Source organism: Caretta caretta, chromosome 7 (genome assembly GCF_965140235.1).
Source record: "Caretta caretta isolate rCarCar2 chromosome 7, rCarCar1.hap1, whole genome shotgun sequence".
Lineage (NCBI taxonomy): Eukaryota > Metazoa > Chordata > Testudines > Cheloniidae > Caretta > Caretta caretta.
The window spans coordinates 122,440,379-122,452,899 of NC_134212.1; the positions used below are offsets into that span (position 1 = coordinate 122,440,379).

Genomic DNA, 12,521 nt, shown 5'->3' on the forward strand with positions numbered 1-12,521 from the left:
TAGCGCAGCCTTTACCAACACACTATTTCCTTACATTGCGCCATCAGATGCACCTCGCTCCCCAACCCCACTTAGCACTACTGCAATATTAAGGTTCATAATGTTTAGCATTCATTTAAATAGGTCTGTCCACATCCTTCATGGACACTATCCAATTAATCAAAGACTTTCAAGCTTGCAGACTTCAGGAGAAGTTAATGCTGCTCTTAGGACTAAGTGATTGGGCAACAAAATGGCAAATGAAATTTAACGTGGATAAATGTAAAGTAATGCACATTGTATGTATAGTTGGGGTTATTTTTTCCCCAATATGATGGGGGCTAATTTAGCTACAGCTAATCAGGAGAAAGATCTTGGAGTCATTGTGGATAGTTCTCTGAAGACATCCATGCAGTGTGCAGCGGCAATTCAAAAAGCAAACTGGATGTTAGGAATCATTTAAAAAAGGGAATAAGACAGAGAATATCTTATTGCCTTTATATAAATCCATGGTACACCCACATCTTGAATACTGTGTACAGATGTGGTCCCCTCATCCCCAAAAAGATATACTGGCATTAGAAAAGGTTCAGAAAAGGGCAACTAAAATGATTAGGGGTTTGGAACAGGTCCCATTGGAGGAGAGATTAAAGAGGCTAGGACTTTTCAGCTTGGAAAAGAGGAGACTAAGGGGGAATATGATAGAGGACTATAAAATCATGAGTGGTGTGGAGAAAGTGAATAAGGAAAAGTTATTTACTTGTTCCCATAACATAAGAACTAGGGGCCACCAAATGAAATTAACGTGTAGCAGGTTTAAAACAAATAAAAGGAAGTTCTTCACTCAGCGCACAGTCAACCTGTGGAACTCCTTGCCTGAGGAGGTTGTTAAGGCTAGGACTATAACAAGGTTTAAAAGAGAACTGAATAAATTCACGGAGGCTAAGTCCATTAATGGCTATTAGCCAGGATGGGTAAGGAATGTTGTCCCTGGCCTCTGTTTGTCAGAGGGTGGAGATGGATGGCAGAAGAGATCACAAGATCACTACCTGTTAGGTTCACTCCCTCTGGGGCACCTGGCATTGGCCACTGTCGGCAGACAGGATATTGGGCTGGATGGACCTTTGGTCTGACCCAGTATGGCCATTCTTAAGTTCTTATGTAAATACTGCAAACTTCCTCCATTCTTGGTGGACTTTATAACTTCCCTGGATATGGAATTATTTGGCCTGTAGTGTGTACAAGATCCTTCAGCTTGTTTAATGGACTCAGTAGGTTTGTCGTTATCAAACCCCGCAAGAAGACAGACGTTCCAAAGAAAAATTTGCAAGATGGGCAACCTCTGAGCTTGTTGGCTGATAAATGCCAAGTATTCTTATTGTTGTATTCTAGAGAGCCAGCAATCATTGCAATACTGGCCTAGGAGCTAGGAAAGCCAAAGTTCTAATCATAGTGACATAGGCCTGGAAGGGACCTCCTGGATCTGGACCTGTTCAAAAGAAGAGGAACTGAAATTGGAACGTGGGTGAGCAGAATTGGATTGGTTTTTCAGAGGCGGCCTGCCCAGTGCAATGGTATTAATACTTTCCCATCGCTACGGGCATACCTCCTAGCATTGCATTTGCCTTTTTCACAGCCACATCACAATGGTAGCTCGTAGTCATCCTATGATCAATGAATACACCCAGGTCTTTCTCTGTCACTTTCAGCTGCAGAGCCCTTAGTTGATAGCAGAACTTATTAGACCCTCAGTGCATGACCTTGCATTTTGTACTAGAAATGGGATAACATTTAATATTACTCCAGTCTTCTAGATCATCCAGTTCTTCTTCTATAATATTCCAATCTTCCTCTGTATTGACAGTGCTTCCCAATTTTGTGTTTTCAGTAGATTTCACTAGCTCACTCCTACTTTTCATGCCCAGGTCATGAATGAAAATATTAAAGATTAGATGAAAGAACGAACCTTGAGGAACTCCACTAGAAATCTCCCTCCAGCCCGACAGTCCTTCAGCACCGCCCATTGCCATCTCCCCTTTAGTGAGTTCTTTAGGCATTTTACAATTTTGTACTAATCCTCATCTTGTCTAGTTTAACTAATAATTTCCTGTGGCGTTGTATCAAATGCTTTATTGACATCCAAATAGATTAGATCTACCGAATTTCCCATCTAAAATAATCATTTCCCTTATTTAAAGAAATATCAGGTTCATCGAGCACTATTTTTGGTAACCCTGTGTTGCATTTCATCGCATTTTCCCTTGACTTCTATGTTGTTAATTTTTTGTTCCTTCAAAATTTGTTCCAAAGCCTTGCATACTGCTGAGCTCAGACTAATGGGTCTATAGTTTCCCAGATCAATTCCCCCCCACAGTCTACTTTGTTAAATATAGACAGTATGTTTGCTATTCTCCATTCATATTCTACCACACCCAATTTGATAGATGTATTAAAAATCCTTGCTACTGGACTTCCAGTTTCAAGTGTCCATTCTTTCAGTGTTCTGGAATGACTATTATCTGGGTCCCCAACCAGAACACGTTAAACTCTTTGAGCTTTGCTTCCTACCTCAGATGTGGTTATTTCCATTTCTAGATGCTCATTCACACTAGTCATCCTGCCTTTGTCACCCCATGTTCTCCATCCCCGGCCTTGCTAAAAACTGAGGCAAAGTTTTGGACCATACCTAGTGTACACTTAATTTCTACCCCATCATCGCTGCATGGCAACCCCACTTCTTTTCTTGCTCTTTTTATTTATATAGCCAAAGCATCTTTTACTATTTGTCTTAATGTCATTTGCAAGGTCTAACTACTTTTGGCGAGTTTCACTTTCTCCCTACGCTTTCAACACCAACATGGAGCTTTTGTTTGCTGATCAATCTCTTTCTCTTGTTCTCGTAGGCTCGGTTTACTCCTAATATCCTTTGAGCTGGTTCTTCAACCAGCTAGAACTGGAGAGCTTCTCCACAAGTTTTTCTCCCCCATGCTGGGACGCAAAAATGATGTGGAATTTGTACCTTAAGACTTAAAAAAAATTCCAAGCCCGTCCTGCACATTGAAATCTCTGAGCTTTTCAGGTCAGTTAACTTCACTTAATTCCCCCAAGATCTGCCCTTTTGAAATAAAAAACCTTAGTTACCAACTAAAAATCTGCAAACGATCACATCCAGGAATAACTGTCAGAAGCATTTGCTCTCCAGTCTATACTCAGGAAGTTAAAGTCTCCTACAATGACAATTTCAGGTAGTATTTCTCTCTCTAACATTATGACTCCAACACAAACGTATAGGCCCTCCTAAACTTTCTGTACCTCACTGTTTCCCATCATCTTAACGAGGATCATTAAACTTACCAGCCTTGCCAGGTTGAATTGATGTTTGTGCAATGCTCTGAAGATGAGAAAAGCCATATGAAATAGCCAAGTATTGATATTCGGGGAAGGGGGTGACCCTGATGGCCCAATTCAGAAGAGGAGCAATATGAGGATCCTTTGGATTGGAAGGATTCTGCTGCCCCCTTAGAATCACCATTTACAAGACAAATTAAGCCCGTGGTACCACTTTCTCTACTGGCAAAGACGAAGTGATAGGAATGGGAGAACTTAAACACAACGCACCCCAAGTTTGTAGGTTTAAGAACGGATTAACCTTGAGCCCAATCCGAGCTGCTAGCTCTTACCTGGAGGATGCCACCCGGGCATATACTATTTATTTTAGAATTAAGTTATTGTTTGGCTTTAAAGTAGCCAGGTAACTGACTGCGACTGGCTGAGAGTTTCATGGCATGCTAAAGGGATCCCTACACATCAACACTTGAACCTTGAAATGATGGACAAGGCTCACGAAAGGAACAGGGCGGTGATCTGCTCTCAGATTTTACAAAGCAAAATAGCCTGCTAAGACTTGGCACCAACACAGCTTTTCCCACCTGCAGATCTCCCTGCAGTCGACAATGAGAAGCAAATTTTGCTCTCCCCATTTTACAGACAAAGGTCACGCAACCAGACAGTGGCAGCATTGGGGATCATCTATGGAGCCGTGTTATGTTTTAAATGAACGTTTCTCCAGATCCATTTCCGACACAGACTATGTCTAGTCTAAGCCCTCCTTTGAGCTATGCAATGGAACCCACACCTGTGGGTGTTTGGCATCTAACAATCTACTACTTCCCAGTAACAGATGTTCCTAACGCCACGCCTGGGAGAGCTGTCACACTGCAGGGCCTCAGGGAATCACAGGAATGAGAGAGAGAAACGGATTCTCGGTTCCTCTTCTCCATCCTCGCTGGGGCAGTATTGGTCCCCACAGAGCACTGTGCAGTCCAGTTTCGGACATCCCAGGAAGCACGTGTCCCGTGGCTGACTAATTCCAAAATCCTGTGGATAGATCCATTGTCACTGATAGTTCCAGTGTAGCAGCGGGAATCCTAACTTACCATTTATCAGACGATCTCAAAACATGGCAATCTGGCTAACTTCAGTGGTCACTGGGGGTGGGGACGCCCCATGCCAAATCCATACTCGACCAATGCACTTGACAGCACTCATTTTACCACGTGCCAACATGGGTGCATTTTTAAATGGACTGGCATCACCCACTGGGGCCATGGGGGCTGCAGCATAAATTACTTCAGCAGCTGCCCAGTGCTGTTGTCCTGGATACATTGCTGACTGGTCTAGAAGTCTCAATGGAAGGAAGGGGTATAGCCTCAAAACGGGAGAAGACAGCTGCCATGCTCTACTGGCTGGGGATGATGTTGGGGAGCAGGAAACAGACAACGTCCTTTTGAGCCACCAGCCACATTCTCTTCGCTCCACTCCTGCAGTGGCTTCCATTCAGCCAGCCAGCTACAGAGCACCTCACCTACAGGTTGTCTCCCACCTCGTCTTCACAGCTCCTGGAGAGCCACCCATGTACAGCCACCTCTGGGTGGCAGAGATCCCTCTGGTGAGCAGGAACCGGCCAAAGCAACGGCAGGAGAGAGATGCAATCAAGGGAGAGGGATGAAAGGTTGGGCAGTGTGCAAATCCAGAAGCAGTGCAGTCCAGTGACTAGAGCAGGGAGGCAGGAGCTGAGCAACTGGCCCTGACAATATCATGTAGTTTCCTTGGGCATCGTTGGGGGGGGGGGGGGGGTGAGAGGAGGGGAAGTCACTCGAAACACAGGTGCAGCTTCCGAGTCTGGTTCTGGTGGTGAAAATATCGGGGGAGGGAAGGAAAAATAAGACAGACTGGAAAATGAAATAATCACTTTGCTTGTCAGTTTGTCCCAAGTTAAAGCCCACGAAGGATCCTAATTATTAATCAGGACTTCATAGAGAGTCCAACGACCCTGTACTGTGCAGGGGAATGTGACTTGCCCTTGCAATGCTAGAAAACAGTCCATCAAGCTGAATCAAGCTTACAGGTCTCGGTGCCGAGCTTGACCTCTAAATAAATATTAAACTTCTTTTATAAATGTGCATCATCCTCTCAACATGCACAGGGTATTCCATTCACCAGGGGCCCGATCCAAAGCCCACTGAAGTCAATGAGACCCATGCATTCATTTCAATGGGATTTAACCAGGGGAAGAAGGTGGTGTTTGACACAGTACCACATGACACTCCCATAAGCAAGCCAGGGAAATGTGGTCTAGATGAAATTAATGTAAGATGAGTGCACACCTGGTTGGAAGACTGTACTCAGAGCAATCAATGGTTTGCTGTCAAACCGGTAGGCAGTAGCTTGCGGGATCCAACAGTGGTCAGTCCTGAGTCCCGTACTATTCAATATTTTCACTGATGACTTGGATAATGGAGTGGAGAGTATGCTTACAAAATGTGCAGATGACACTCTTGTGAGAAGGGCTGCCAGCAGTTTGGAGGACAGGATTCGAATTAAAAATGATCTTGGCAAATTGAAGAATTGGTCTGAATTCTACAACTTGAAATTCAATAAAAGACAAGTGCAAAGTACTTCACTTAGGAAGGGGGGAAAAAAAATCAAATACACAACTACAAATGGGAAATAATTGGCTAGGTGGTACTACTACTAAGTATCTGGGGTTATAGTGGATTACAAATTGAATAAGAGTCACCAATATGACGCAGCTGCAAAAAAGGCCAATATTCTGGGCCACATTAAAGGAAGCATTGAATGTGAGACATAGGAGGTAATTGTTTTGTCCCGCTCTACTCAGCACTGGTGAGGCCCCAGCTGGAGTCCTGTGTCCAATTCTGGGTACCACACTTTAGGAAAGAAGGGGACAAACTGGACAGAGTCCACAGGAGAGCAACAACGATAAAAGGTCTAGAAAACCTCACCTATGAGGAAAGGTTAAAAAAACTGGGAAAAGAATACCAAGGGAAGACCTGGTAACAGTCTTCAAATACGTTAAGGACTGTTATAAAGAGGATTGTGATCAATTGTTCTCCAAATCCACTGAAGGCAGGGCAAGAAGTAATGGGCTTCATCTGCAGCAAGGAAGATTGAGTGTTAGATTTTAGGAATAACTTTCTAACCATAGTAGTTAAACTCTGGAATAGGCTTTCAAGGAGGGGATTCCACAACCTATCACTGGAGGTTTTAAAGACCAGATTGGGCAAACTCGTGTCTCAAGGGTGGTCTATGTTAACTTGGGCCCAGCTCAGCACAAGGGACTGGACTTGATGACTTCTTGAGTTCCTTCCACCCCTACAGTTCTAGGATTCTAAAAACTTTCAAGTCCATGGGGAAGGAGAAGCAGCTATGGAAGAGATACACCTAGCAGTGAAGGAAGAAATAGACAGAAAACACTGATGGTAAAAGCAGACCAGGGAGAAAAGCCAAATCAGAAGAGACAAAACATCTTGAAGAAAGAAGGGACTGATGGTTTTGCAGTGAACGTGCAAAGCTTGCTGTCAGGCCTCCTGGGTTCTATCCTATCTATCCCTAGCTCTGCCCTCTCTGTGCTGCCAGTTTCTTCATCTCTAAAAATGGGGATTATCTACCATATGGGAGAGTCATGAGTTACAAACATGAGTGATTTAAAGGTCTTTGAGATTCTTGGCTGGAGGGAACAACAGCAGGCAAAGAGTTAATTTAAAGGAGAGCTTTGAAAGAGGAGTCTGAGGGGAGGGGAGCTATACAGGCTCCGAAAGAGAGAATGAAGGTGTAAACTAGACAGATGGAGATCAGGGCTGAGGGAAACTGATGTAATGAACCTCAACACCTCACTGGTGCAATGCCACTGATGCCATGACGCTAAGGATGTATTTAGCTCAGAACATTTCCATTGTAGAGCGTTTGCTTTGTCCAACATTGTGACTAAGTTTTAATGATGCTTTGGCTGATTTTATGCCTTTCCCTCCACCTTTGGATGGGGTGGACACAGTGAACCAGTCCCTCACCCCAACAGCAGCTGCCCTCCCCCCCAAGGAGGTTAGAGATTCCCCCTTACTTTCCTTTCAGTGAACCACGGAAAACAACATAATCTAATTCAACATCTCTCTTTCTGTGTAGAAAAAGCATCAGTAAGCAAGGAGAGAGGAAGGGGATGTGGGTGGGTAGCCCCGGCAGGGATGAGGGGGGAGGGCAACAAGGTGAGGATTTCACCACCTCTGGCTGTTGTCCAAAGCCCGGAAAGGACATTTCCTTTCAGTTCCATCAAAGGAGAAACTGGCTCAAATCAACATTCAGCCACTTGGAAAGGTCCAGAAAAGTTACCATGGACACAGCAGAAACATTCCATCAAGCAACTGATGTGATCAAAATGCCGTTAACCTAACAGAGCTTGAAACAGCTACTGTGGCAGGGCGAGGGAGAACAGAGGGGGCTGCGTTTTTCAGAAAACTGGTTTAAATAAACACAGAGAACCCAGCCACTTAGCGACTTGCTTTGAGAGATTTCAGATGATCCAGGAGCTTGCTTCGCACCCCTTCATTATGCCCAGAGTCTGTTTAGAGAGTCACCAGTTGCTATATTCCCAGGGCTGTCAACTCTTCCCGCTGGATTGGGTTTCAGAAGATTCCTTCTCTTGCAACAGAGGGTTTTGCTTGCATGGTTTCAATGAGCTACAGTTTCAAGTCTCAACCCTCCATCCCCTACAACAGTGACGTGTGACAGGTTCTCCCACACCCAACTGGCTAGCCCAGGCCAACACACACTCCCTCTTCCCCGCTTCCTTGCATGAGGCTGCATCTGGGCACCCATGGTTAGCCTGATGTGACCCAGGTTACAGCAGGTAAAAGGTGTCAGAGGAAATCTCTGCTTGCTCCCTGTCAATCACTTAAGCCCCAGCCATCAACTCAGGCACTCTGAAACATTGTGGAAGAAAAAGCTTTAGGGTTTGGACAAAGACCCTCGTGTGCGTCCTGATAGCAGAAACTCTGGCCCAGCCGCTGACCAGCTCCCATTGGGATTACTCACTGCCATGGGTCCATCCAAAATACAGCAACCAAAGTTACCTTCCTAGGTCACAGCCTGTTGTTTTGCCCACACCACACCCACACCCCTTTGGCTCTCCCCACTGGCCCCTTTCCAGGTTCTACAACTCCACTTCTCCCCGCCTGTCTGAGCTTATCTAGTCCCCTCCACTCTGCCAAGACTGCGCCTATTGCACAGCCCTGCCCTGGCTCTCTCAGCTCCCCTCGGGGTTTTCACTCTACACCCACCCCCATGAAACTGCACTGCCCGCCCTCGCCCCCCTTGGATACCCTAGGCTTTGCACTGTACTCCCGTTCCTAGTCCCTCTCCGATAACGTCCCTGTCTCCACACACAGCTTATGCTGCACCTGCCATGTCCTCTCAGATTCTCTGGGCTATATACTGCGCCCTCCCCTCCACCAAAACCACTACACTCCTCTCTGATCACTTGGTTTCTACCCGGCACTGCACACACCCCCTTCCCCTCCCCTCCCCCATCCACCCCCCAACAGAGTAAACACTGCACTCCCCTCCCCCAAAGCACTGCGCTTCCCTTTCAGACCTCCTGGGCTTTACATTGCAATCCCCACAGCACTGCACTGCCCCCCCTTTCAGAGCCCTGGAACCTTGCCCTGCCTCACACTGCACTCCCCCCCCTTCAGACCCCCGGGGGCTTGCCCTGCCCCACCCCCCCCTTCAGACCCCCGGGGGCTTGCCCTGCCCTGCCCCGCACTGCCCCCCCCTTCAGACCCCCAGGGCTTGCCCTGCCCTGCCCCCCCCTTCAGACCCCCGGGGGCTTGCCCTGCCCCGCCCCCCCCTTCAGACCCCCGGGGGCTTGCCCTGCCCTGCCCCGCACTGCCCCCCCCTTCAGACCCCCAGGGCTTGCCCTGCCCTGCCCCCCCCTTCAGACCCCCGGGGGCTTGCCCTGCCCCGCCCCCCCCTTCAGACCCCCGGGGGCTTGCCCTGCCCTGCCCCGCACTGCCCCCCCCTTCAGACCCCCAGGGCTTGCCCTGCCCTGCCCCGCACTGCCCCCCCCTTCAGACCCCCAGGGCTTGCCCTGCCCCCCCCTTCAGACCCCCGGGGGCTTGCCCTGCCCCGCCCCCCCTTCAGACCCCCGGGGGCTTGCCCTGCCCCGCCCCCCCTTCAGACCCCCGGGGGCTTGCCCTGCCCTGCCCTGCCCTGCCCCCCCCTTCAGACCCCCGGGGGCTTGCCCTGCCCCGCCCCCCCTTCAGACCCCCGGGGGCTTGCCCTGCCCCGCCCCCCCTTCAGACCCCCGGGGGCTTGCCCTGCCCTGCCCCGCACTGCCCCCCCCTTCAGACCCCCAGGGCTTGCCCTGCCCTGCCCCCCCCTTCAGACCCCCGGGGGCTTGCCCTGCCCCGCCCCCCCTTCAGACCCCCGGGGGCTTGCCCTGCCCCGCCCCGCACTGCCCCCCCTTCAGACCCCCAGGGCTTGCCCTGCCCTGCCCCGCCCCCCCCTTCAGACCCCCGGGGGGCTTGCCCCGCCCCGCCCCCCCTTCAGACCCCCGGGGGCTTGCCCTGCCCCCTATTACACCGCACTCTGACCTCCTGGGGTTTACCCGGTGCCCCCCATTGCACTGCCCTGCACCCCTCTGCCCCCCCTCCCATTGCACCGCGCCCCCCAGCTCTCCGGGGTTTGCATATCCCAGGGCCCCCGGCCCCCTACCTGCTGCGGCCCCCAGGCCAGAGCCCCTCTCCCTCGCTCGGGCCCACGTGGCTTTCCCCGCCCCGCTCCCTCAGGCGTGGCCCCTGTCAGCCAGTCAGAGCCGGCCGCCCCCCCGCCCCTTGCCAGCACCAGCGCAGGACCCGGGACGGGAGCCAAGGAGGTTTAATACGCATGCGCCGAGGAGGGGCACGACGCGGCCGGCAGGGGCCGGAATTTGTGTCCGACTCGGCCCCGCTGCCGCTCGTGCGACGTGCGTGCCGCGGAGAAGGGTGACGCTGTACGTAGGAGGCGGTGCGCATGACGCAGTTGCCCATGGTAACCCGGGAGCCGCGTAGGTAGAGGATGGTGAGTGCGAGATGTGAGGGGGGGCAGCCAGGGGAGGGTCCTGCTGTCTGGGGGAGGGGCCGGGGGCAGCCTGGGTGGGGAGAGGGATTAGGGAGTGCTGGGGGGGCCAGCCTGGGTGGGGAGGGGGATGGGGGGGCAGCCTGGGTGGGGAGAGGGATTGGGGGGGGCAGCCTGGGTGGGGAGAGGGATTGGAGGGTGCTGGTGGGGCAGCCAGGGGAGGGTCCTGCTGTCTGGGGGAGGGGCCGGGGGCAGCCTGGGTGGGGAGAGGGATTGGGGGGGGCTGCCTGGGTGGGGAGAGGGATTGGGGGGGGCTGGGGGGGCAGCCTGGGTGGGGAGAGGGATTGGGGGTGCTGGGGGGGGCAGCCTGGGAGGGGAGAGGGATTGGGGAGTGCTGGGGGGGCAGCCAGGGGAGGGTCCTGCTGTCTGGGGGAGGGGCCGGGGGCAGCCTGGGTGGGGAGGGAGGGATGGGGCTAGGGTGCTATGGAGAGGGAGGGATGGGGGTCCAGCTGGGGGGAAGGGGTGGGGGTTGGGGACCAAGCTTGTGGGGGAGGGTGGGATGCTGGGGGGCCCAGCCTGGCTGGGGAAGGATGGATGGATGGAGGGGGGGCTAAGGTGCCGTGGAGAGGGAGGGAGGGAGGGATGGTGTCCAGCCTAGGTGAGGCAGGAGGGATGGACTGGAGGGGCTAGCCTGGGTGGGGAGGAAGAGGTGGGGGGCTGGGGATCTGCGAGCCAAGCCTGGATGGGAAGGGATGGATGGGGTGCTGGGGGTACTATGAAGAGGGAGGGATGGGGGGCCAGCCTGGGGGTCTCATTGGAGGAGAAAGGACCAGCAGGTATTCAGAAGTTTCTGGCATGCAGTGCCAGGGTGAGGAGGGGTTGACACAGCTGCTGCAGGGGAGCACCCCCATCCCTCCAAGAGGTGGGCTAGCCCTATGGCAGGATGGTGTGTGTGCAGAAACTAAAGAGTCAAGCTTATGACAGTGGGACAGAGGATGGGTGAAAGAGGTGAACAGCCTCCAATAGCCCCACGTATAAGGGCTGCATTCAGTCCTCAAATCCATAGACATGGCCTGGTTTGCACACACTGGTTCAAGGCAACCACATTTTCCCTAATTGAGTTGCTACACGGACAGCATACTAGGAGCATAGCATCTTCACTGTGATGGTTCTGCAAGCTACATTCCCCACCCATCCCAGCCTGCAGCATTCCACACTGCTCCATCATAAAAGGTGTGGAGACAAAGGCCAGGGCCCCTGTTCCCTTTTTGTTCAGTTGATGGTGGGTCATTACATACTACACACAGTGGTCATCACAGAAAATACATCTCCTTTAAAGATGAGGGCAGTTACATAATGCAATGGAGCACTCCACCAACTACACTTGGGCAGCGGCTGCTGACAGATAAAGTTGCACTTTTGCTTTGTGAAGGTCTCAAACTGATACAGTCTGGGATTTGCTGAATGGTTTCTGAGCATTTATTGTGTGTGTGAGATGGGGTGGACAGGAGGAAAGTAGGTAGTTTCCAGTGCATGTTTTACTTAGCATTAAACAGAAAGATACACAAATGTATTTCCCATATATAAAATCAGTGTTTCCCAGAGTGTGTGGTATGGCCCCTGGGGGTTCATCAGAGACTAGCTGGAGTGGGGAGAGACGGGGGAGCACCCCAGCTAAAGACCCTGACATAAATTGTTCTCCAGAATCTCAGCTTTCATTAAAAGAAACAACTAGAAAAGAAACACTAAGTCTCTAGCTGTTATGGCTGTGAAGAAAACCTTGAAAATGTGAAGGGAGTGAAACCACTTCAGAGACCAGAATTTGCAGAGAGCCTAGAACAACAGCCCTCAGGAGTGAATTGCCCCATTGTTTTCAGTGGTTGCTTACTCTGATGCCAATAATGAGTTAACAATGTTGACATTTAAATTATTTCAATGCACATCAAAGCATCTTAGAAATGAGTGGAAGTTTAATATTATGAAGATCTATTCCAGCAATTCCCAAAAGTGTGGGGCAGAGGGCATGAAGTACCAGCTGGGGAAAGGAAGTGAGGGCACAGCAGATGTATACATTGAGAGATGGGTAGATTGTTAAACTTCACATGGTGGGACTGCAGTGAGAGCCCAGTCAG

At 50.8% G+C, this 12,521-nt stretch overlaps 2 protein-coding genes across 2 annotated transcripts in view; one reads left to right on the forward strand and one right to left on the reverse strand.

Moving 5' to 3' along the window:
* SFXN2 (sideroflexin 2) overlaps window positions 1-10,142 on the reverse strand; it is a 30,207-nt gene extending 20,065 nt beyond the window's left edge. Inside the window, exon 1 of the mRNA XM_048858181.2 lies at window positions 10,048-10,142. The gene's annotated coding sequence lies outside the window, so the exon portion shown is untranslated. The remainder of the gene's footprint in view (window positions 1-10,047) is intronic.
* An 88-nt stretch (window positions 10,143-10,230) lies between these two features.
* Window positions 10,231-12,521, forward strand: part of ARL3 (ARF like GTPase 3) — a 35,265-nt gene continuing 32,974 nt past the window's right edge. Inside the window, exon 1 of the mRNA XM_048858186.2 lies at window positions 10,231-10,392. Within this exon, the coding sequence (XP_048714143.1) occupies window positions 10,390-10,392 (3 nt within the window). The 5' untranslated portion in view covers window positions 10,231-10,389. The remainder of the gene's footprint in view (window positions 10,393-12,521) is intronic.